The sequence below is a fragment of the Pipistrellus kuhlii genome, unplaced genomic scaffold (genome assembly GCF_014108245.1).
Source record: "Pipistrellus kuhlii isolate mPipKuh1 unplaced genomic scaffold, mPipKuh1.p scaffold_m20_p_69, whole genome shotgun sequence".
In the NCBI taxonomy this organism is placed as follows: domain Eukaryota; kingdom Metazoa; phylum Chordata; class Mammalia; order Chiroptera; family Vespertilionidae; genus Pipistrellus; species Pipistrellus kuhlii.
In genome coordinates this window covers 1,084,442-1,110,637 of record NW_023425572.1, presented here as the reverse complement: position 1 = coordinate 1,110,637, position 26,196 = coordinate 1,084,442, and the positions used below count along the sequence as shown (strand labels likewise).

The 26,196-nt window shown below is 41.0% G+C and overlaps 1 protein-coding gene across 2 annotated transcripts in view; it reads left to right on the top strand.

Annotated features, from left to right (window-relative positions):
• ARHGAP6 (Rho GTPase activating protein 6) overlaps positions 1-26,196 on the top strand; it is a 275,716-nt gene that overhangs the window by 180,850 nt on the left and 68,670 nt on the right. For both annotated transcript variants that reach the window (XM_036420492.2, XM_036420494.2), the window contains exon 2: positions 4,998-5,157. In XM_036420492.2, the coding sequence (XP_036276385.1) occupies positions 4,998-5,157 (160 nt within the window). The remainder of the gene's footprint in view (positions 1-4,997; positions 5,158-26,196) is intronic.

The following is a 26,196-nucleotide window of genomic DNA, read 5'->3' as shown; positions in this document are numbered from 1 at the left end:
GGTGGTGCCCATGGAACTGGAGCAACCAGGAGACTCGGGTTGCCCCCGGCAATGGAGGAAACCAAGCTTCCTGACTGCCCTGGCTGGACCTGGCCAGCCCTGGCATATTCTCAAGGAGGTGCTGAAATAAAAGAAAGAAAAGAAAAAAAGGAGGGACTGGGGGCCTGAATCACCGGGGTGTGTGGCAAGCCTGAAAACAGCCCTCAGCTCCTCACCCAGATTGCCCAGGCACCCAAGTGGGGACCCCCACCCTGAAGAGGGTGTGGCCAACCTGAAGATAGCCCTCAGTCCATCACCCCATTAGTGGAATTAATTGGAGGTGATCAGGACAGCAGGAGGAGCAGTTTGGAGTGAGCAGGCCAGCATGGGGGGCCATTGTGGGGAATCAGGTTGTGGGGGGGCATTTGTGGGGGAGCAGGCCGATGGTGGGAGGCAGTTGGGGCAAGCAGGCCAGCAGGCACAGTGGTTAGGGGCAATCAGGCAGGTGAGTGGTTAGGAGCCAACATTCCCAGATTGTAAGAGGAATGTCTGACTGCCAGTTTAGGCCTGATCCCTATAAATTAGCAGTAGGACATCCTTCAAGGGCTCCCAGATTGGAAATGGTGCAGGACAGGCTGAGGGACACTGCCCCCCCTCCCCTCTGCACGAATTTCATGCCCTGGGCCTCTAGTATTAATATAATGTATAATAAGTATAGACAATGCTGGACTTAATAATAGTTGGACTTAAGATTTTTTGACTTTATGATGGTGTTAAAGTAGAAACCATACTTCACTTTTTAAAGAATTTTCTGAGCATTTTTGGTTTGGTTTTGTTCTCTTTTTAAAAATATATATATTTTATTGATTTTTTTACAGAGAGGAAGAGAGAGGGATAGAGAGTTAGAAACATCAATGAGAATCATCAATCAGCTGCCTCTTGCACACCCCATAGTGGGGATGTGCCAGCAACCAAGCTACATGCCCTTGATCAGAATCAAACCTGGGACTTTTCAGTCTGCAGGCCGATGCTCTATCCACTGAGCCAAACCAGTTTTGGCTATTCTCTGATTTTTATAAAAATACATTTTTATTGATTTCAGAGAGGAAGGGAGAGGGAGAGACAAAGATAGAAACATCAATGATGAGAGAAACTCATTGATTGGCTACCTCCTGCATGCCCCAAGCCTGCAACACAGGAATGTGCCCTTGACCAGAATAACATAATGAGTGTCTATCTGTGAAGGTCTGTGTTCATTAACATTGGGTCCTTTTTCAATAAGGAAAAGGTGTTATTTGATAAGTAGAGAGGAGGTCCACGGGGTAACATTTTTTCAAGCTAATTATAGAGCAAAAGATTTATTTTGTTTATTCATTATTAAGATTTCCGTTGTGCACTAGAAAATATTTTAGGACAATAGGTGCTTTGACTGGGAAATTGAGGCAATACAATAGTTCTAATGGTTAAGTTCAGACATATTTGTATCTAATTTGTTATAAGAAACTCCTTTTTTAATCACGTTCTCCAAATGTTGGCTGGATGGGGAAGAGAAAGGAATGAGGCTTAAAGCTGCCCATAGTCAAACATCTAAACTGGAAATTAAATTCATTATTACACACTGCCAACCCTCACATAACACCCTTTCTCCATCAACCCTACCATCACCACCACACCCCCAATGCCAAACACAAGCAGAATCAACAACTTCCTTACTTCCTTGGAGTATAATAAAGTGTAAAAGAAAAAAAAACACATCCTCAGTCTTCACTTTGTCCTTATTCTCAGGGTCTGACTAACTTTGAAATGGCTGGTCTGGTGCCCAAACTTGTAGAATTCTACATCCCTCCCTTCTCACATACCTGCCCCCTTTGTTCCCTCCCCATCATCACAGAACACACAAAAATACAAACACATTTCCTTTATACACAAACTGGTATTTATTTAAGGAGACCATTTATGTTTTGATCTCATAATGCCCATCTCTTAAACATTTTTAAGGGTCTTCTTCTTGTTGGGCCTGGGCATCACTTGTGGAAGAAGAACATTCAGGAACTTGTACTTGTTCGTTTGTTGGCTCGCTTACTGGAGGTTTTGTGCCCATCCTGCAGTGAAATACATTTATCCTTCTCTTTCTGCCTTTTCGCTTCTTGTCCTTCTTCTTCTTAAGGACGGAATTCACCAAAGTCATTATCTTCTTTACCTAGTTGGGAAACAAGTTAAACACAGAAAGACATTGGTTTTGGGGGAGAAATTGGGAAATGGCTGGGAAAGGGGCTTATAATAGAATGACAAGGGATTGAATGAGGAAGTGTCTGTGCCAAAAAAGCACAAGGCCAGAATCTTGGGTGAGGAATTACTGGGGAAGAGGAAGCATATGAGTAGGGTAACTGACCTTCTTCTTCTCTTTGTCATTGAGTGGGTAAACTGACTTGCAGTTCACTTTACTACTTGAAGTGTCTTCCTCCATCCTTGTGGTTGGAATCTGATTCCTTATCTAAACTAGTCTAGTATTTTCTTAGTAACTTTGGCTTTGTTGTAGCAACAGACCTTACTCCAAGGCTCCTGGCCTCTATATATACTCTCTAGGACAATGAGGAGCCACACCCTTCAGCTCTGATTGGCCAACAGTCAGTGGTTGCCATGGTGTGGCTTGACATCACAAAGCCTCAGCTTGACCATCCAGGAGGGGGAGGTGGGAGAGGATGCAGAGGACTCAGATGCTCTGGTTAGAGAAAGGGGAGCTTCCTCAATACCGCCAAAAGTTTTTCTCCAACTGACCTCTCTCTTCCTCATTTCCTCTGGTTCAGTTATTGTCCAGCATATGGCAGGGAGGTGGTGTTTCCTCTAAGCCATTTCCCATATTTCAGTGGTCCATTCCCCTATCCCCCAGATATCACCATTACCTAGTATGTTATGTGTTGTTTTAATAGATGTTTTATTTTAGAATAGTTTTAGATTTACAGAAAAATTGTGAAGATATAAGCCTAACCAGTAGTCATGGACAACAGGGGGGGTGGGAACATGCATGGGGAGGGGTTTGGGATGGGAATGTGGGGATAAGGACAAATATGTGATACCTTAATCAATAAAGAAATTAAATATAATAACAGAAGCAAAATAAAAAAATATATAAAAAAAGAGAGAGAGAAGAAAAAGTGTGAAAATAATACCCATATACCCCATACCCAATTTCCCTTATTACTAATACTTACATTGCTTTTGGTACAACTGTAACATGTAGTGAACCATCAGTGAAACAGTGACAGTCAAACCTAATTCTCTAATATCTCCAATATCAAACAATATGGTTTTAGACCGAGTCGTTCTAAGAAAAAAAAACTATACCAGTTGTGCAATAAAATTTCAGTTCTTGACCTGACAATCCTTTTATGCTGATACCTCTTCCTGACACAAAGCATGTCTCATGCCACAAACAAAGGAGAGGATGTTTTTGTTGGTGGCCAAATCTAAACAGCACAATTTTAAAATAAAAAGAGGCCATCAAGAGCGCCAATGTTGGTAAGGGTGTGAACATGTCCACAAAACAACAACCACAGGCAATTGAAGAGGTAGAAAATGGTTGTTGGTTGGGATAAATGAAGAGTGGTTGGCCAGTGATAGCATGTGGGAGGCAAGGATGTGTGAAAAGTCCAAGATGCTGCATCCTGTCCTCTTGAAAGATGCCCCTGAAAGGAGTGGGGAATGTAATTCATTTAAGGCTAGCACGGGGTGCTTCCATAAATGTAGGAAAACAAATATTTCTCTTTAGATTAAACAGTAAGTATTTCAGACATATACTGTATCTAAGAATGTTAAATCAGGGAATCATTTGTGTGTCTGGAATGGATTCATTAAATTTACATATACACTGAGTGGCCAGATTATTGATAGCTGCAAGCATAATAATCATGCCACTCAGTGTGTGTGTGTGTGTGTGTGTGTGTGTGTGTGTGTGTGTGTGTGTTTTAGAGGCCCAGTGCATGAATTAGTGCATGGTGGGGTCCAGCCAGCCTGGCCAGGTGGAGGGGATATGGGTGGTTGGCCGGCCTGCCTGCTGGTCGAACTCCTGGTTGAGGGGACAATTTGAATGTTGTTCTTTTATTATATAAGATATACACTGAGTGGCCAGATTATTATGCATTCAGAGATCATCATCATCTGGCCACTCAGTGTGTATCAGATAAGGTCAAAAGCAATAAGCACCTCATAAGATTGGTGGAGGAAATAACTAAAAAGCTCTTGGCACAGTCGCTGGTACACAGTAGGGTATCAGTACACATTGATCCTTCTGTATCTTAGTGCACATGATGGCAATTAGCAGCAGTTTTTCCTGTTACTGAGATACAAAACCAAAAAAACATTAATCACATAGTTTCCATGTGATTCAATAAAAGACAGGAAATTAGGAAACATATGTAATACTTTCAACAATATTTAAAGCCCTAGCTGGTTTTGCTCAGAAGGGAGAGCATCGGCCTGAGGACTGAAGGGTCCCAGATTCCATTCTGGTCAAGGGCGCATGCATGAGTTTTGGGAATGATCCCCAGTAGGTGCATGCAGGAGGCAGCCGATCCATGATTCTCTCTCATCATTGATGTTTCTATCCCTTTCTCTCTGAAATCAATAAAAATATTTTTAAAAATAAAATAAAATAAAGATTTAAAAATAAATAAATAAAAGGAAGGAAGAAGACATGTGTAATACTTTCAACAATAAAGATTTAAAAATAAATAACTAGAGGAGGAGGATCCTGGCAGCACCTTCTGCAGCATTTTCCTCGGCCTGTGTGTGCATCATTACATGGGACCAGGGGCTCCGGCAGGCGCTCGGGATTTTGATGTTTGCAACTACCTGGGAAAAGCCATGGTTATCTAAGAGTGGATTTGATTTTAGGCATCGAGAAGGAATTTTTGAACAAAAGGGTAAAGTTGGCTTGACTTTGTGACTAATGAAGAGGATGAGACCTGTGAGATCTAGGTAGATGTGTAACTCTTGCTGTTTCTCCCCTGGGTCTGCAGGGTGACTTCACCTGGAACAGCATGTCGGGCCGCAGCGTACGGCTGAGGTCAGTTCCCATCCAGAGCCTCTCGGAGCTGGAGCGAGCCAGGTTGCAGGAAGTGGCGTTTTATCAGTTGCAACAGGACTGTGACCTGAGCTGCCAGATCACCATTCCCAAAGGTAAGGCCCTGTCTGTTATTCCATCAGGGACATGGCGAGTCACACATCTGCTCTGCCCAAGCTGCAGGGTGCAGAGTCAGCTCAGAGCTGACGTCACACAGGAAGGAAACTGCAGCCTCTTAGTTCTTGGCTGGCATTAGTGTCCATTTTAAAAGACACGTTCAAGAGGGGCAATTTACAAGGCAACTAACATGTTGACTTAAAGGGAAGGTCAGCATGGGGCATTCAAAAGGAAAGCTGTGGCCCGGCCGACATAGCACATTGGTTGAGCATCGACCTGTGGACCAACAGGTCATGGTTCAATTCCTGGTCATGGCACATGACTGGGTTGCAGGCTCCATCCCCAATCAGGGGCATGTAAGAGGCAGCCGATCCATGATTCTCTCTCTTCATTGATGTTTCTATGTCTCTCTCCCTGTCCCTTCCTCTCTGAAATCAATAAAAATAGGTTTTATAAAAAAAAGGAAAGCCATGCATATCTCAACAGTCCACAAGGCTTCAGAACAAGCAATTAGAAGTGTCAGAAAGGTGAGTTTAAAGGTTTAGAAGAAAACGCATGTATATCTCAACATGATTTCAAAATAACCAGTTGAAAAGAATGTTTTAACCATCTATTAAACTTGTCATTTGACCTTATGCAAACCCCCAATCAGGGATTATGCCAACGTTAACTCATTTTTATCCAGTCCTTCACTTGCATGTGTATGTTGGGGTTCACAACTGTGACTCTGGAGCAAGCCAGGCTTGGTAGTATGATGTTCTCACACATACAGATCCTGATTCTGTTCAAAATGAAAAGGCATATATTTGAAGTCCTTCCATCCATAAAAGTCTGTTTCTGAACGTTTACTATCCTCTATAAGGGTGCTTTACGATTTGTATTAGCATGGAGCAGAAATGTAATCTGAGGTGGAACGAAAAGCTATGGTGTTATACAAATACAGTAAACCCACCATAACAAGCAACATTGGCTGGGTGCCTGAAATGTAAAGGGATAACAAGCATCTAAAAGCTACAATATTCCTTTGGAGGATTTCAATGTCTTAAGAAATTCTACTTTTTTTTCCTTTTACTAGGGCTTGAGGGGATGAATCCTGAATATTTATTTATAAAATAATTCATATCACACACACACACACACACACACATCTATATCTAGCAAAACTTAGTTGTCACAGCTTGGAGAAGGATGCAACTTACATGTACTGGGTAGAAGCCAGGATGCTGTCAAGCACACAGGACAGTACCCCACAACAAGCACTATCAGGCCCCAAGTGCCCATGTAGAGTTGTTGAGCAGGCTTGCTATATACACAGATATGTACTTACAGTCTGTCAGTAACCACCACGGCAGCCCAAGCTGGTTTGGCTCAGTGGATAGAGCATTGGCCAGCAGACTGAAGGGTCCTGGGTTTGATTCTGGTCAAGGGCACATGCCTGGGTTGTGGGCTTGATCCTCGGTGGGGCATGCAGGAGGCAGCTGATCAGTGGTTCTCTCTCATCATTGATGCTTCTCTCTCTCTCCCTCTCCCTTCCTCTCTAAAATCAATAAAAATATATTTTTAAAAATAACCATGCTGGCATTATGGCTTTCTTGGATCATCTGTGGCTCACACTAAGGGCACTGACTTAGACATCTTAAAAATATAGGATTTGAGGCTTGTCCCCTCACTCCCTTCAACTATGAGCTTGGTCAGTGCACTTCTGCATTAAAAGTCTCCGTTTTGTTTACTAGAAAGAGCAGCACAGAAACACTGATCCCACAGTTTCTATTGGATGCAGACTCCTAAGGACATTTTTATTCTTTCAGCTGAAATCTTAGACTCTGCTGGAGGTCTAAGAGTTCAGGAGAAGGAAGAGGGAGATGAGGGCAAGGGGCTAGTGAGACACACATCTCACTCCTGTCCTACTCCTGGGCTTCCTAGGCATGTGCTCCTGGCTACCACAGCCACAGCCAGCTCCTTCCAGGAGGAAATCCCTGCCCCTGTTACATCTTTTCATGTCAATCTAACACCAAGAGATCCTCAGCTCAATTAAGAAATAAAGCACTTTGACAATTGATGGCGAATGAGTACTGATCACTGTCAGGAGGGTTATTGCTTCCCCCTAGGGCAGACCCATCCTGCCCCACCTTGCCATGGTTTGGTTGTAGGTGGACATGAGGCCTGCCTTCTCCTCATTAGCTCAAATGGTGGCCCATGTGAAGCCTGAGAGTCCTGGCTCCCCTTCACAAGCAGAGATGTTCTTTCAGTTCCTAAAAAGAAAAAAGGAAAAGAAAAGAAATACAAAAATGTTGTTGGCAAGCCCACTTTGTAGTGGAGGGAATGGTGACTCTAAAAAGTGATGTGAAACCTACATTGGATGCACACCAGATAAGATATCAGGGAACAAATATTATTTGTAGTTTTATTTTTAAACCCAGTTGATTTGGCATTCCTCTTTGTCCCTGCTTTTAAAGAGTCTGCTAAATAAATAACCTTTAACAAGCAGACAACTTTATAAAATGTGTTTGCTGGAAGTTCTATCTGCATTGCTCATTTCTGAGCCTATGTACATCACATTCAGGAAAAGATTCACTCTATCCAGATGCCCAGAAATGTTCATGCTATCGGAGCTTTTTTGATAGAAAATGGGAGCTAGTGTGTGTGTGTGTGTGGTTTTTAAAAATATTTTTTATTTCAGAGAGGAAGGGAAAGGGAGATAAAAACATTAATAATGAAAGAGAATCATTGATCGGCTGCCTCCTGCACACCCACTACTGGGGATGGAGTTTGCAACCGAGGCATGTGCCCTTGACTGGAATTGAACCGGGAACCTTTCAGTCTGCATGTTGAAGCTCTGTCCACTGAGCCAAACCAGCTAGGGCAGGAACTATTGTTTTATAAATATTTTCTTATGGAGGAGAAAAGGGGTTGTGTGGTGGGATGGAAATTAATAGACATCACCCAGGATTACTGATGCTATTGTTTTGCGCAAATGATTATAGACATTAAATTTTATCAAGATCCTTCAAATGCATCTTTGACTGCAACTTTGATCAGAGGATGGCCACTTGGTTCCATGCAAACCCCCAAATGGAGGTTCTCAGTAGGGTCAGATTCATTGTGTGAATTATTTACTCAGGAAAATAAATACAGTGGACCTAGAACCGAAAGAAATGATAGCAAGCCTAATGAGACAATGGGTAAATGAAAATGGAAATATATCTAAGCTCACATTTTAGCTCTTTGCCACTTTAGGATGAGTATAGGGATTTGTTTACGGGTATCTGTTTGAAGAGCCTCCTCACCCTTTGAGTCTGGTGTCTTCAGGGCTCAGATAAGTGATGTTATAATATGTTCACCAGCTTCTGGGATTCGCCATAGAGAGGGAGAAATAGAAGGTTGGGAGGTTGGGAAATTACTGGGGTGATTGCCTAGCATGGACTGCAGGGATGGGATCCAGAGCACAGGTAGGGACTTTGACTTTCTCTCAAGCACATCAGTTATATGGTGCAGATGCAAGTCGATGAGAAGAATGTATAATTTCTCTCCAGATTGCCTCTCCATTTTCAGTGAAATAGGAAGCAATTTTACATGCTAGGAGTGAGGATGGACAGGAGGTACTGGGGGTTTAAGGACAGAGGAGAGGAAGAGAGGGAGACCAATGGACCAGCAATGTTGCAGGATTGCGGGGCAGTCCAAAAGGTTCATTTGAGGTTAGTGTCTGGGAATTTAAGTTTCAAAATAAGCATCCTGGCAGCTAAACACTACTAAAGCAAAATATACCTTTTTGCAATTCAAATTCCCCAGAGCTGGTTAATCAAATCTCTATTAGTCGGGATTTTCTAGATTTCAATGATAGTAGAGAAGCACCAGGCAGTGGAGAGTGTTGTAGGCAGAATAATGCCCCCTCCCAACCCCCAAGGATGGCCATGTCCTTGTCCCTGGAACCTGTGAACATGTTACCTCACAGGCCAAAAGGAACTTGGCAGATGTTATCAGTTAAAGTCCCTAAAATAGTGAGACTATCCTGGATTATCTGGGAGGGCCCACACTGATCACGTGGGTACTTAAAAGAAGTGAAACCTTCCCAGCTGTGGTCAGTGAGAGAGATGACTGAATGCAATGTTGCTGTCTTTGAAAATGAAGGAAGGGGCCATAAGCCAGAAAATGAAAGCAGCCTCTAGATTAGGGGTGTCGAACTCAATCAGAGAAGGGGCCAAAATCTAAAATCCAGCCTAAATCTCGGGTCGAATGGTTTACTGAACAGTCATAAACTGTCATTGTGATGGAAACGCAGCGGAGTGCAGTGATGACAGCGCGGTGCGGGCCACATTGCAAGGCCTGGCGGGACGGATTTGGCCCGCGGGCCTTGTGTTTGACACATGTGCTCTAGATACTAGAAAAAGCAGGGAAACAGATTCTCCTAGAAAGGACTGCAACCCTGATGACACCTTGATTTTAGCCCAGTGAGACCCATCTCAGACTTCTGACCTCCAGAAATCCTATATAATAAAGAGCTGATATACAAATGGCTATCATGCCCTCATGCTGTCGTGCTGTAATGGCTCAGACACTCAACATTGGGGAGAGAGGAATGGGGAACAGCCAGGCTGTGACCCGGGAGAGGGACAAACTGCCCACCCCGAAATCCCGGGTACCAGAGACTACACCTGTGCCTCTGGCCCATGAGAGGAACAAGCCACCCACCCATTATTCTGCCTATAACACTCTCCCCTGCGGCTGTGGCTAGCCCAGGTGAAGCCAGCCTGGGTCCCAGGTGCCTGCAACTGGCTGGAGGAGGGAATCCTGGGTCCTGGGTGCAGAGCGAGGCAGAGGCAGTTAGGAGCAATCAGGCCAGCAGGGGAGCAGTTAGGGGCTATCAGTCAGGCAGGCAGAGGTGGTGGTAAGGGGTGATCAGGCAAGCAGGCAGGCTAGCAGTTAGGAGCCAGTGATCCCGGATTGTGAGAGGCAGTAGAACATCCCCCGAGGGGTCCTAGATTGAAAAGGGTGTAGGCCGGGCTGAGGGTCTCCCCCACCCCCGTGCATGAATTTTGTGCAACTGGCCTCTAGTATCAGATAATAAACTTGAGTTGCTCATGTAACTAAATTTGTGGTAATTTGTTATAGCAGTGATAGGAAACTAATACAGTGTCCAAGGAAATGATTGTAATCCCAGACCCTGGAATCCAAGTTGGATAAAGAAGAGAAGTTAGGAATAAATGTAAAAGACATATTTTTCTTGAATAAAAAGAATCTATAAAATAAATGTCAATTATGTCATTAATCATCTTGAAACTGAATGTGATTCCAAAACATATACCAACAGAATTTGTTTTTGTAATATCACTAATTTGATTTAAACATCATCTGGGCAAATAATTCTGTGAGAGTAGGAAGGCAAAAATATGAAAAGGGCCAAATGAAAATGATCTCTATCCATTTGTTAAAATGTCACAAAACAAAAGCAATTAAAAGAGTATTGTACTGCTCCATAATAGGCAGATCAATGGGAGACAACAGTTCATAAGTGAACTAAAATTGCTGTGAGAACTATGACATGATAAATATTGCATTTCTTGTCAGGAAAATGATGGATTATTATTGTATTTGCAACAATGAGATAAGCATTGAGGTGAAAAGGCTGGATTCTGCCCTTACTCCTTATATCTATGTAAATTGATATGAAAGAAAGATTTGAAGATTTAAAAAATGAAACTATAAATGCACCAAAGCCAAACATAGCTGGATATTTAAATATTTTTACATTGGGAAATTCATCATCCAGAAAACATAGAGTGATACATTTTACATTAAAAAAAAGAATAATCTTTGTTGCCAACAAATAAATCAATAAATAGAAATGTATAGCACACTTGACAAACTAAAGGCTAACTTCTCTACTATAAAAAGCTTTGTTACAAGTTAATGTGAGAAAAAATAATTAAAATATAGACAAATTACAGGCAGCTCACAGAAAAAGATATGCAATTGATTTATGAATATTTGAAAAGATGCCCACCCTCATATTCATTAGATAAATGTAAGCTAAACAACAAGAGAATATTTTATTTTATATTAGACTGGTTTCAAAAGTGTGACAATATACTTTACTAGTAGTCCAGTGCATGAAATTCGTGCATGGGTGGGGGGGTGTACCTCAGCCCGACCTGCACCCTCTCCATTCTGGGACTCCTTAGGGGATGTCCTACTGATGGTTTAGTCAGACATCAGGCCAGCAGTCAGACATCCCTCTCACAATTTGGCTCCTAACTGCTCACCTGCCTGCCTGCCTGATTGCCCCTAACCAGTCTGCCTGCTGGCCTAATCGCCCCCAACTTCCCCCCTCTGACAGCCTTCTTACCCCCAACAGACCCCCACTGCTGGCCCACTTGCCCCCAACTGCCCCCCCACCAGTCTGCTCACTTACAACTGCCCCTCACCTTCCCCGCTAGCCTGATCACCCCAAACTTCCCTCCCCTCCTGGCCTGATCACCCCTAATTGCCTCTGCCTGGGCCCTGCCACCATGGCTTTGTCCAGAAGGATGTCTGGAAGGTCTCCCAGTCTAATTAGCATATTACCCTTTTATTAGTTTAGATGGGAAAACTGACACTCATATACTTGTGGCAGCAACAAGGCAATTTGGCAACATATAACTTTTAAGTGGGCCCACAATTCCACTAGTAAGAATGCATCTCACAGATACATATTTGTATTAATTGAGTTAGGCTAACCACTTTGTGCCTTAACATTATAATCATCTCTTTCTTACTCAGGCATCATCCAGTGCAGGTTGGCCTTGGGGATCAGGAGAGTAGATCCTGCTCTTCGCAGTTATTCAGGGACCTAGGCTTCTCACAGCTTGTGGCTGCTCTCTCCTCTATTTCATTCAGCCAGGAGACACACAAACTAAAAACTAATAACATTTCCATAAATCTTATAATGTGACTGATGAGGTTGCTATGTTACTCCTGCTAAACTTAAGATCTTTTGAAAACAGACTTTTGAAGATGCTACTGAGAATCTAGATAAATTCTTAGTGGTTGAAATCAGGAGGCCCTTTGGTGGGAGGGATCATAGCTAACAATAGAGCGTCTCTTGGGCAACCATGGAATGTTTCTGCCCGGTCAAAGGCTACTACTCTTGGCATAGGCTCTTGGATCAGTCTTTTTCTTCTGTAAATGGCCTGGTCTTTAACAGTGGGACTGAGAAACCAATGCGGAGAGCATGGTCAAGAAATTAAGCAGCACCTAATGACTGGTATGAACTTTTCATTTATTCCAAATGCATGAACAGAGCACTATGTATGTATCGGTAGGTTCAATTACTATTACTTTGATAGCATTTTCATACAAATGGTCTAAAGGGATAGGAAACTGGCCTACTGGCCCAAACCAGATCCTATTTGTTTTTGAAAATGAAGTCTCGATGAACTACAGCCATGCTCATCATGTACATGTTGTCTGTGGCTGCTTTCACTTTACGATGGTAGAGGTTAAGTGTTGTGACAGCCCATATGTCCTACAGAGTCTCATGTTTAGAAACTGGCCCTTTATAGGAAAAATTGTCTGACCTCTGGTCTAACGTCAAATGAAAGACAGTGGCATATTTCTGCCACAATTAACAAAGCAGGTTAGTGTATGCAGTGTGGCTGAATCTCATTATAGTGTAAGCTAAGTATGTAAAACCCAGTGTTCCATGGGAGGGAAATGCATATTCATGCTTTTAATGCTCTTTATTCTCTCTTGCTTCAGTTAATTTCTGATATCACAATTGAGAAAGGCTTTGTTTATGTATTTTGAAAACAGTTTCACAGAATGAGTAATAGCTGATGGTTTAAAAATATGTGGACAATGGCCTAATAGAAGAGTACCCTGACCCCTCCAAATTGCTCAATTATATGGCTTCCTTATAAAATGGTCCCTCACCATTGTCCCTTAGGTAATGTAAACCCAAGTAAACAACTCAGGGAAATCAAGAAAATGATATTCTTGGTAGGCTAACACTGCAGCTGTCTTTGGTTTGTGATTTAAATGTTGATTTTGAAAATAAGGACCACCTGGTGGGCATGGAAATTGAGCTTGGATATTTGTGTAAGAGCCCTAGAGAGAAAATAGAACTCACTTATTTCTCTGTTATTCTTGCTGGCAATGTTCAGTTGAAGAGGTGATGTGCTACAATGTCAAAGTTTTTTTGTATAAATAAAAATGAAGTTGAGTCAGGCTGGCATGGCTCAGTGGTTGAGCATCAACCTATGAACCAGATCACAGTTCCATTCCCAATCAGAACACATGCCCAGTTTTGTGGGCTCAATACACAGTCTGAGGCATGCAGGAGGCAGCCGATCCATGATTTTCTCTCATTGATATTTCTCTCTCTCTCTCTCTCTCTCTCTCTCTCTCTCTCTCTCTCTCTCTCTCTCTCTCTCTCTCGTCCACTCTGAAATCATTTTTATAAATGAAATTGAAACCTGGATTAAAGTCCACAACTCAAATGTATGTAGAAATGCTGGTAGGAAGAAAATAGGGTGATCAAAAAAAGTTAGATTACTGGGCTTAGAGGTCCTCAACAAATGATTCTGTTGTGTGAGTTGCAGAATTAGTTGTATCTTCTATGTGTCCACAATGACTCTTTTGTGATCTTCCCAGAAAATTGTGACTTCCCAGTGGATAAGGCTATATTTTATTTGTCTTTGAATCTGGGACACCAGGTAAACTGCCCAATAAACTACTGACCTTTAGCAAATCATTGAGAAAGTGAATTAATGTATGTATGCAAGCATGCATATTCTCATTTAAAAGTGTGTTCCTTCATTCTTCCCTATCTCTCTCAAGAGCCTCAATCACCTTTCAGTAACCCCCACACCTCCAATAACCTTGTAATGATTTTGAAATAACCTCAATGCTTCCCTATTAGTTCACCCCATGCCCAGTTTTCAACATTGGTGGTCTCATAGGGTTAATGTGAGTCTTAAATGAGGCAATAACAATGATGAGCTTAAAGCATCTCTCAACATCTTGAATACTTCAATAAAAGTTATCTATCACCATAATCATTAATATTATCATCATCACCATCACCCTATCGCTTTGTCTTAGATCTTCCTCCAAAGGTAGACATTTCATCATTATGTCTCACCTTAACTACACATAGATAGCCATAGATCTTCACCTGCTTTGCTCAATCCACAGGTGCACCCTCATTCTGCCCACAATCTACTCCTTTGTTGGAAAAATGTCAAAAAAACACTAAAAACTCTCGAGGCCCTCTGTTGCCTACTGATGTCACTACCAAGGCCATTTACAGTAGGATTCCATATAAAAGAAGAAATCCATTTTGTTTGCACTTGTTTTGAAAACATACTACAGATTTATTTACCTTAGAGTAGTAGGTTTAAAACTTGTCCACAATCTAAGGTAAGAAATACATTTGACATCACAGCTCAGGAAACAAAAGAACCAAATGGTGCTTATTTTATTTTAAAAAATACATTTTATTGATTTTACAGAGAGGTAGGGAGAGGGATAGACTCAGAAACATTGATGAGAGAGAAACATTGATCAGCTGCCTCCTGCATCCCCCTTACTGGGAATTGAACCCACAACCACGGTACATGCCCTTGACCAGAATCAAACCCTGGACCCTTCAGTTCTCAGACAGATGCTCTATCCACTGAACCAAGCTGTCCAGGGCCCAAATGGTGTTTATCTTTATCAGTGATGAACTTTCATATTTTCTATCATTTCTCTCCAATCACCTTCTATTTGATCTCTATCATTTTCTAAAATATACTTGTCATGGCCCACAGTTGGACTAACAGTGTTAGAAGGCAGATGGAATGGAGAAGTGGCAGTCAAGGCCAACAAAAATGTCAGTATGGAAAACCCTCAGTTGTTCTTTGCCATGGCTCTAGGGCCTTGGTGAGATGGATAGTGTGCTGTTTCTGTAGGGCCACAGAACTGAGCCTAGGCTAGACACTTGACCTGAGCATCCTGTGCCTCATCTATCCAGAGAATAACTATGACATACCACCCACAGGGCTTCCTGTGCTGCTTTCCTGCTGTCCAGCAGCCTGGAGAGAGTCACATGTGGGCTTGAGGTTCTAAAGCACTAGAAGCCTCTAATGGAGGCTTCAGTGTCATGTCAATAGTAGTGTACATCCTTTGTGTTTCTCTCACATTGGTATTTCTGTCTCTCCCCTTCTCTTCACCTCTCTCTAAAAATCAATGGGAAAGTATCCTCAGATGAGTATTAAAAATAAAAAAGAAAAGAAAGGTAGCACACATCCTCAAGGAGTTCCTAGTCAGTCAATAGAGAAAACACAAATAAATGAATTCTATTAAGAGAGCTATAGATATCATCTATCCGAGTTACCTTTGGTAGCCCTTATAGATAAAAGAAACTGCCTCATCTACTTCTTTAGTAAAAGCCATGGAGGACAGAGGTTTCTCTGCAGGTTCCTTTGTAATTTTCTTCTTGGATGCTCTCCTCTGCGCCCCAGGGCTTTTACTATGTCAAGTTCTCAAGCTTGTGCTGCTAAATGATTCCATTCTGGTGCCAAGCAGACAGGCCAAGACAAGAGTATGTGGCTCTTTAAGCCATATGCTTTGTGCCTTCATATCCACAAATAGCTCCCTATATGTGTTCAGACAAAATAGTTTTCCATCCAAGATCTTGTCCGTATTGGTCACATTTATATATCTTTATTGGAGCAGCAGCTAGGATTGCACAAGGCTTTGGCATCCTGAACAAAACTTTTGTCACTGCAATTTCTGAAATATTCTGGCACCTTTCAAAGATTCCAAGACTACACCATTCCCTCTGTTGGGATTATGGCCCAAAAGGAAACTTGATCATTACGAAGAATGTTCCATCCTTAAAATATGAAATATGAACAGGGACTTCATCCTAACTCTTTTTCTTTGTTTCCCCATAGGTGAAATGAAGACAAATAAGTATTCATTGAAATTAATTATCAAGTGTTGTTGTTTTTTAAACATGTCAGTCTTTCTAGATAACTTGAAATTTAGCCTTCAAAATTATGAAAAATTCAATTAGTGGATATTTATAAATTTTTTACAAATGAAGAAGTTCTGGAAAAGTAGTTTAAGGAATCTTCTCTTAAGATAGGAGTGGGCAGCCTGACCAGTGTTGCTCAGTGGTTGAGCATCAACCTATGAATCATGAGGTCACAGTTCAATACCCAGTGAGGGCACATGCCCAAGTTGTGAGCTCAATCCCCAGTAGTGGAGTGTGTGTGTGTGTGTGTGTGTGTGTGTGTGCCAATCCACGAATTTCTCATCATTCATGTTTCTCTCTCTCTCTCTCTCTCTCTCTCTCTCTCCCTCTCTCTCTCTCTCTCTCTCTCTCTGAAATCAATAAAAATATACTTATTTAAAAAAAAAGATAGGAGTGAGCAAACTACAGCCCAAAGGCCAAATCCAGCCCACTGCCCATTTTTAAAATAAAGTTTTACTAAAATTCAGCCACACTCATTCTTCATTTGTATCTGTATTGTTTAAGTGCTACAACCTTTGAGTAGTTTTAACAACCATATCACCCACAGAGCCAAAAATATTTACTACCTGGACCTTTATAGAAAAACTTGCTGACTTCTGATTTAAGAGATTACTATTAATTCAATATAGTAATTTGTAATGATTGTTTGTGTAATTGATCAACTATACCTTTGTAGTCATTTCCGATTCTTTGCTATCTTAATTTTACTGTGTAATAATTGGGTCTTTTTTTAAAAATAGACTTTGTAACTCTCAGATGCTTTAGCATTTATATTATGTGACCAAATATTTTTTTTTCAAAGTGGATAATAAAGTCCCTTTGTGGCACCAAAGCAATAAGAAGAGTTAATATTTTTATGAGTTGCTTAAACAACTGATGCCACCATACAGCTAGACTCATCCATAACTCATTAATTCATTGTCCTTCCATCTTCCTTCCCTTCTGTCATCAGTGGGCCACTTTGTTCTTTGGTTGCCTTCCTTCATGTCCCTGTGCACAGCATGAAGAGGCAAAGAATGGTAGTTACTCTTCAGCAAGTGTCTTCAGTAACAGAGGATTTTCCCTGCTGCCTCCCAGTAGACTTCCCTCTCTTCTGGCCAGTCCCCAAGTCAATACAGGCATGCAGGAAGAAATCACTGGAATTGACTTCACCGAAGATTCTTTTCCTGAACCTGGAGTGACAAAATAGGGAAAGAAAAAATGGGAGAGGGCAGGTGTAGTAGGATAAAGATGGATTTAGATTAGAAAATATCCATGTACATAATACAATAGCAATATCATCTTCTGCCATTGCAAATAAGCAATAAGGAGGGAGCTATTTTTATATCATACTAGTGGCCCTATGCACAAATTTGTGCATGGAGGGTGGGATTCCCTCAGCCCAGTCTTCACTCTCTCCAGTCGGGGACCCCTGGGGGATGTCCCCCAACGGTTTAGGACCTAAACTGGTGGTCAGACATCCCTCTTGTAATTTGGGACTGCTGGCTCCCAATCACTCACCTGCTTGCCTGCCTGCCTGATCACCCTAACTGCCTCTGCCTGCCTGATCGCTCCTAACTGCCCTTCCCTGCCAGCCTGATCTCACCCGCAACTTTCCTCTCTGCCTCAGTCCCCATCACCATGGAAGGAAGTTGGACATCTGGAAGATGGCCAGTAGACCCAGTCAAATTAGAATATTACCCTTTTGTTAGTATAGATAGACTATATAGGATAGGATTGCTTAAATGAGGGAGAAAAGCCTTTTTCAGAAGAAAGACAAAAATACATAATCACTATATCTGGACTGATAGCCAGCCATATGCACTATAATGCCAAACCACTCATTAAAAAATTGAACTGCTTTCTTACACCTTACACCAAACAGCTGTCACCCTTAACCCCTCCTCAGTCCCCACCCTAGGTTCTGCCTTTGCAGTTCAGCCTGCAACCTGGGCATGTGCCCTTGACTAGAATCAAACCTGGTACCCTTTGGTCTGCCCAATGCTCTATCTACTGGCCAAACCAGCTAGGGCTGGACCCTTGGTTTTTATATATTAGAATTTATTTAATTTAGTGTCTAGTACAGTGCTTTGAATGTGCTGCTCAGAAAATATTTGAGAAATCGAATGGAATGGATTAAGCATTCAATCATAGCACATTCAGTCATAGCTCAAAGAATAACCAAAAATAAGAATGGAAAAAGAAAGAATGAGGAGCCTATTAGTTTTCATCTAATTGCATCATCTGTTCATTTACTGAATTGGTGAGAGCTCTTTTTATGGGAGCAACTGGCAGAAATTTTGAGGAGTTCTTAAGGCTTAAGTCTATGATTTTAAAGATATATGATTCCCTCATATTTGTTCAGTGTAAAACAATATGTGTCAAAAGAAAGTTGATAAAATTAACCCCTTACCTAGGTTAAAAAATCACATCACATGTACACTTTGCCTGACTATATTTTCAACTTGAGCTATAAGTTTTGGCTTTAAAACAAATAATGAAGACATTCCTTAATTTTGGATTCAATTTCCTTGAGTTAATATTCCAGGGTATTTCTTTGGGATACGTGATTTATGTCCTTTTGTTCTCCTACCTGCTCTCTTTCCTTTATATTCCAGGAAAGAAATATAGCTTAAGGAAATGACTGGCCATAAGCCATTTTTCTTGCTCTGGTATTTGGAAACTTTGGTCTCTGCAAATACAATGTCTACCTAGACTAAGTGAACAATACCATTTTCAGTTTAAGGGATGTGCAATAAGAAATGAAAATTCAGGCTCCTAGCTGGTTTGGCTTGGTGGATAGAGCATCAGCCTGTGGACTGAAGGGTCCTGGGTTCGATTCCAGTCAAGGGCATATGCCCAGGTTGTGGGCTCGATCCCCAGTGAGGGGTGTGCAGGAGGCAGCCAGTCAGTGGTTCACTCTCATCATTGATGTTTCAATCTCTCTCTCTCCTTCTTCCTTCCTCTCTGAAATCAATATATATATCTATATCTATCTATCTATCTATCTATCTATCTATCTATATATATATATATATATATATATATATATATTTAGAGAGAGAGAGAGAGAGAGAGAGAGAGAGAGAGAGAGAGAGAGAGAGAGAAGCAAATTCAGGATTCTGAAAAGTCCGACTAGTTCCTCACTTAGGAAAAGATAACAACAGGTTTGCCCCACTAGAATATGACTTTATAGTTATAGTTGTTAGGGTTTTTTTGTTTTTTGTTTTTTGTTGTTTTTTTTTTTTTTTTTACTCATAGCAATTGAATGTGGAAAAAATGACAGCAAGTAAAAGATCCTTCTAGGGCATAATTTGATCATGACCAGTTATTACAGCAAGCAGTGATTACAAAGAACGCCTGGTTATGGAAAAACCATAGCTGAGCTTTTAAGCTCATGGCATCCAGGCCATGTGATCTGCTTCCCTATCTCACATTTTGATAGAATAATGAGACAGGGTCTACAAATCAAATATCTCAATGATTTTGTTAATAGAAACATACTTGCTTTGAGGCTCAAGATTCTCCAAGGTTTCTCTTTTGAGGAAACATTCCAGAACTAATTACCTTGCCAAAATAATTTATATAAAACAGAGAACGTTTCCTAGTGTTTAATTTAGCTGGAAGCACGGTGACCTCCAAGAACTGGCTCCCTTTGCAACAGTAAGAGGCTCACAGAATGTTCTTATTTTCTGACCACAGCTTTGATAATTTCACCACCACTTCAGCATGTAAACTGTGGGGATTAGTACATTTCACAAGTACTTTGGGGAGCCTCAACTCCAAGGAAAGACATCTGTATTGCTTAAGAATACCATGAATATTTTCTTCCCTGAGAAACAGACATTTTGGAAACAAATTTTGAAAAAAGTCTAACCCACAAGGTGCTAGCAGGATAAAGAAACAGTGTTTAACGCATTGGGATTTACACCAAGGGAAGTAACTCAATAACTGTATTTCTACCTGCCTTCTATCTCAGTCAAGGTTAATGGAGGAATTGCTAAAGATAAGGTTATTGACCTATGGATTTGATTACATAACCAAGTCTGTAGCATAGAATATTTCTTTAAAGGAGATAGATAGATGAGAGATATAGATAGATAGATGATTGATAGATAGATAGATAGATAGATAGATAGATAGATAGATGATAGATAGATCTCCAAAGTTGACTGAATGGTAGTGCCAGTTTGGGCTTTAATACATTGTTTTCTACTTTTTCCATGTAGGTTGTTTTCTTCCAGAATTCTTATTTGTCACTCTTTTGAACCCTAGTTCCCACTGAATTAACTGTCACCCCACTTCCAAATTTGCAATTTTCTTACCTTCTTTTAAACAAACCAATTAGATGCTTATTGAGAATAATATAACAATATATTAAGAGGCTTAGGATTAAAAAGGATTTCCTAGCCTAAGCACTCACCATGTGCTTTATTAGGGAAAACCCAAATCAAAATTCAAAGGTCCCAAGAAGGCTAACACTTTGTCCTTTAAGACTAAACTCAAACATTAGCCTTCCCAAGCAGAGTTGGGGACAGTCTTCTCACTTCTGATCTACCACTTAGTAAAATGTCTCCACTGAAGCATTTCTTCATTTTTCTTTAATGAGGGTTTCATATATCTGTCTTTAGCATGAAACTGAGTTTCTCAAAGGCAGAGATTGTGTCTATTCATCTGGGTTCGTAGAACCTAGTTATGTCTCACCTTAGACACGTGCTTAAGCAATGTTGGATGGAGGGAAGGATAGGTCAGTGTATGGGTGATGAGCCCATTTTTTCTTAGGGGAAGATACCATGTGAATAGATAACTATTACAATGTAGAGAATATTCCAAAGCCAAGGAGATTGATCATGTTTTGTGGTCCAACATCCCTGGGCACTTTTAGAATGGGGATGAGATCCTTGTTTCAGCTCTTTGCCTAAATCTCTGGGGTTAATCCCAGTTCAAGTCTTACATCAGAGTATTTCACTAGTCCAGTGGTCGGCAAACTCATTAGTCAACAGAGCCAAATATCAACAGTACAACGATTGAAATTTCTATGGAGAGCCAAATTTTTTAAACTTAAACTTCTTCTAATGCCATTTCTTCAGAATAGATTCGCCCAGGCCATGGTATTTTGTGAAACAGCCACACTCACGGGGCCAAAGAGCCGCATGTGGCTCTTGAGCCGCAGTGTGCGGACCACAGCACTAATCACATTGATTCCACTATTCTGGGCTTGCTGCTATGCTTCCTGCAGGCAGAGGTGACCATTTCCCTGGTAGTCACTTCCCCCTTCCTGTCAGGGCTGCTCTCTCTTCCTCTTCTTGAATATGGAGCAGACAACTCAAACTAGCAGAGGCAATTTTGAATACATTCCACTGAGAATGATGTTGACAGTAACTGGCTCCAATGCTCATCCCGACTTTTCCTAAATACGTTTTTGACTGGGCTTTTGATTGTTCTACTCTCATTAGTCCCTGTCTGTTTTCTGATGTTGATGTATTGGGTCAAATTAACTTACATTGAAGAGAGTAATCATTGGAAAACACTAAAAGTAGTGCATGGGCACAATGAATGGCCCTCAAATATCCGGGGCCATAAATAATATTATGACTTCTTTGACAAACCTCCTTTTCCAAAGTAGAAATAAAATATCTGGTTTAGTCTTTTTCATGTCTTACTTTTAGGAGGTTTGTGGCTTGAGAGCCCTCACAGGGGGAAATAGATGAAACTAAAGGATGAATTTGTTTTAGGTAAGGATAACATATCTTTTTAGTAAACACTTTTGTAAGACATCACAGATGGTATAACTCACCTAATCCACATTCATCCATATGATTTAAAGACCGTTTTTTTTTTTTTTTTTGGTTTAGCAAGACAGGCATGAGAACTTGAACGATAAACAGATTTTTGTACTAATCAGTGTTCTTGGATGAGAATAATAAGTCCCAAGCCTTGATAACTTAAGCAGAAAAGGGATTTAGAGAACCTATGTACTAGGAAGTATCTTGAAACCATCTAATCAACCATGTGTGAAAAACATCACCAGGTCCATAAAAATAAATCTGCTCAAGACTCTCGTCTGTCCACTCCCTTTTCAGAAAGCATGCTGCACCAGAATGGCAAGCATGGAGCATGCCTTCTATTGGCCTAGAATCCCTAGACACATATGTTTTCTCTCACATCAGGGAGATGTGAGTGGGGAGATTATTTTGATGGTGTCAGCCAGGTTAGATCTTTGGCTTGTGAGTCACCTTCTTGCCATAAAGTTGAGCTCTCAAATCTCTGTGTTTCAGAAGTACTTCAGTGAGCAGTACAAGCCTCCACTCTCTCACATGCTTGACGGATGAGTTTGCGAACTTTGCTTGAATACATCCAGTGCCTGGAAGAAAGGGCCTTTATTAAAAATTTAAGAAAAGTTATAAAGATAATATGGAGGTCCCTTATACACCTCGCCCAGCTTCCCCTAATGATAACATCTTATATAACCTAGGTACACTTGTCACAAGAAACCAACATTTGTACATTGCTAGCAACCAAACAGAGTAATTTGTTCAGATTTTACCAGTGTCCCCACTAATATCTTCTGTTCCAGAATCCCATCCAGTATACTACATGCATTTAGCTATGCATCTCTTCTTTTTACTTAAAAAAAATAACACGCAAATAAAAACATTTTATTATCTCACACAATTTGGGAGAACATCTTAATCTGGGAATGTCTTAGCCTTGTTGTTCTGATTCATGAGATTGCACCAAGCTCAGCTGGGACCGCAATCATCTGAAAGCTTGACTGGGGCTTGAGGATCAATGTCCAGCTCACTCAGGTGGCTACAGACTGGATATTCCAGTTTCTTTTCTTTAAAAAAAATTTAAATAAATAAGAATATATATATATATATATATATATATATATATATATATATATATATATATATATATTATTGATTTTTTATAGAGAGGAAGGGAGAGGGATAGAGAGTTAGAAATATCAATGAGAGAGAAACATTTATCAGCTTCCTCCTGCACACCCTCTACTGGGGATGTGCCTGCAACCAAGGTACATGCCCTTGACCGGAATCAAACCTGGGATCCTTCAGTCCACAGGCCGATGCTCTATCCACTGAGCCAAACTGGTTAGGGCAGACTCCAGTTTCTTACTACATAGTCCTTTATATAGGGTTTCTCATGACAAAGTTTCCCCCAGAGTGAAGAAAGCAAGACAGAGAGTGACCAGATGGAAACCACAGTGTACAGTGCTTTCTTTGAGACAGCTTATTCCATTGCTAAAAAATTCCATTTGCTGACGAAACTGTCTTTCTATAATTTCCTTCTGAATCTTTGTCCAATAGAAGGCTGACCAATAAGTCTCTTTGTCCACAATGTTTAGTCCTCTAAAAAAAATAAAAAGAACTACCGTGTGCCCTGAGTCTTCCCTGCAGGCTAAAAGCACTCCATTCATACTAGTATATCCATTCATACAACTGTTCAGCATCAGATGCGTTTCCACACCTGATCTGGCCCCCATAAAGGAGAAAAAACACTTCATACAAGGAAATAGAAGGCTATTTGCTCTAGGAACTTGCTTTATTTTCCTATTGTAGTTAGGAATTTGATATAAGGATGTTATTAGACAGATTCACATTTCTTTACAAATTGAAGGAAATTGTTATTGTGTTTAAAATTCAACCTGGTGTATAAAGGCTCAATAATTTGTAAACATTTTTATATTGCTCTATTTTTCTAAAAGTATTTTTGTTGATTTCAGAGAGGAAGGAATGGGGAGACATCAATGATGAGTAAGAATCATTGATCGGCTGCCTCCTACAGGCCCCACACTGGGGATCAGGCCTGCAACTCAGGCATGTGCCCTGGACAAGAATAGAACTATGATCTTCTGGTTCATAGGTCAATGCTCAACCACTGAACTACACCAGCCAGGCTATATTGTTCTGTTTAAAACAGAAACTGAGAATGGGTATAACTGAGCATTGTGACAGGTGGGAAAATGTGAATACATTGTAGTTTGGATGTCACATGGTTTGAGCACATAGCTGTAGAGTTGTGCATAGACCAGTGGTTCTCACCAGAGCAATTTTGCCCAGTGGCAAACTTGGCAATGTCCAGAGACATTGGTTGTCACAACAGGGAAATTGGACAGGCACTCTGATGTCTAATAAACTAAAGCCAGTGATATGGCTAAATATCCTACTATGCACAGGACAGTTCCCCATAACAAAGAGTTATCCAGCCTCAAATGTCACTAGAGCCAAGGCTGAGAAACCCTGCCATACATTATATATATATATATATATATATATATATATATATATATATATATATATATATATATATTGTGTGTGTGTGTGTGTGTGTGTGTGTGTGTGTGTGTGTGTGTGTGTGTTTACTTATTTAATTTCAGGGATGAAGGGAGAGGGAGAGAGATAGAAACATCAGTGATGAGAGAGAATCATTGATTGGCTGCCTCCTGCATGACCCCCCCAACTAGGGACTGAGCCCACAACCCAGGCATATGCCCTGACTGGAAATCAAACCCAGGACCCTTCAGTCCACAGGCTGATACCCTATCCACTGAGCCACCGGTTAGGGCTATATGCAGTATTTAAAGGGCTACTTACCATTCTACCACTGAGGTGTCTCTTTTATATCGTTTTTCTTACTTTTGGACTGAGCTCCCCTCACTGACTGTGAATTCCTTTGGTTTGCATTCTCTGAGAGACTATTTTTCTGGTCCAAATAAATAATGAGACAGCTGTGGTTGAGAAAAGCAGGGGAGGTGATGCCAGAAAACATTCCTTCAAATTTTTCTCAGCAGGGAGATTTTGAAGTTTTGAAAGAAGCGAAAACCTGCCTTTTGGGTTGGGATGGAGTTGCAAACTCCACGGCTTCCCAGGTGTGCAGTGGTGCGGGCTTAGGTGTCTCCACTGGCCTGGGAGAGAGAGAAGAATCTGAGACCCACTGCTGCCAGGGTCTTAATTTTCCTCAGAAGGATGTGTGTGTGTGAACTTACCAAGATTTTGCATTAGACCTTAAGTTTTATAAACTACTGTGTGAGCTCAACACCACTCAAATAGTAGGAGGAATGGCTATGGTTATTTGCACCCACCAGGCTAGTTTTTTGCCTGTGTCTGTAGAAGCCTTAGAAGAGGACTTTGTCCTTATAAGACTTTGAATCAGTCTTTTTCTTTATTTCATATCTCAGTGCAGGCAATGTCTTCTCCCTCCCAGTAATGTGATCTTTATGGAGCTCTGCGACGTGAAGGGCTTAAAGGTGACACCCTGTCCCATGTCCAGGTGTGCCTGTGAATTTAGACTGACAGCACCATTCTCTGTGACTGCCTCACAAAGGAACGAGGCATCTTCAGGTCCATCTTCTTGTCCATTACCCAGACTTCTGGGAGGGCAGAGTCTGGCTGACCCTCACCAATGAACAGCCATTGTTTTTGCAAACACCTCCAGAACATCTCTCATGATGCAGAGGCAACGTGACTATAAAGAAAGGATTTTCAGCTTTTCATCACAGATCTCTGGGTTCTGCTCTTAGCCATCCCTCATTCAAAAGACAGAGCTGGGCTTTTGAAAGAGTCGTTATTTGGGTTTGAATCCCAGCTCCACCAGATATCAGTCCTGTGAGTTTTGGACCATTTGCTTTAGTGCTGATCTTCAGTTGAGTCCATCAAAAATCTACTCAGGTTGTATGTTGATGTGTATTAGTTAATATAGATGCAAGAATGACTCATGCCAATTCTGGTGAATATTTAGAGCTTAAAATTCTCTTTCTCTCTCTCTCTCTCTAATTCCCAACTTTCGCTCTTGGACAAGTTAATTAACTTCTTCTAAACTCAGTTTCCTCATCTGTAAAATAGAAATAAAGAATAGAGTGGGCTTCATAGAACTGCGAGGATTTAAAAAGGTCATAGATACAAAGCATTCCATTTATAGTACATGCTCAATAAACACCAGCTTCTCATTACTACTATATCCCTGTGTCATAGGGAAGTCATAGTCTGAAGAGATCATAGGTACTTAGGTATTTTGAAAAGTTAAATATTCAAGA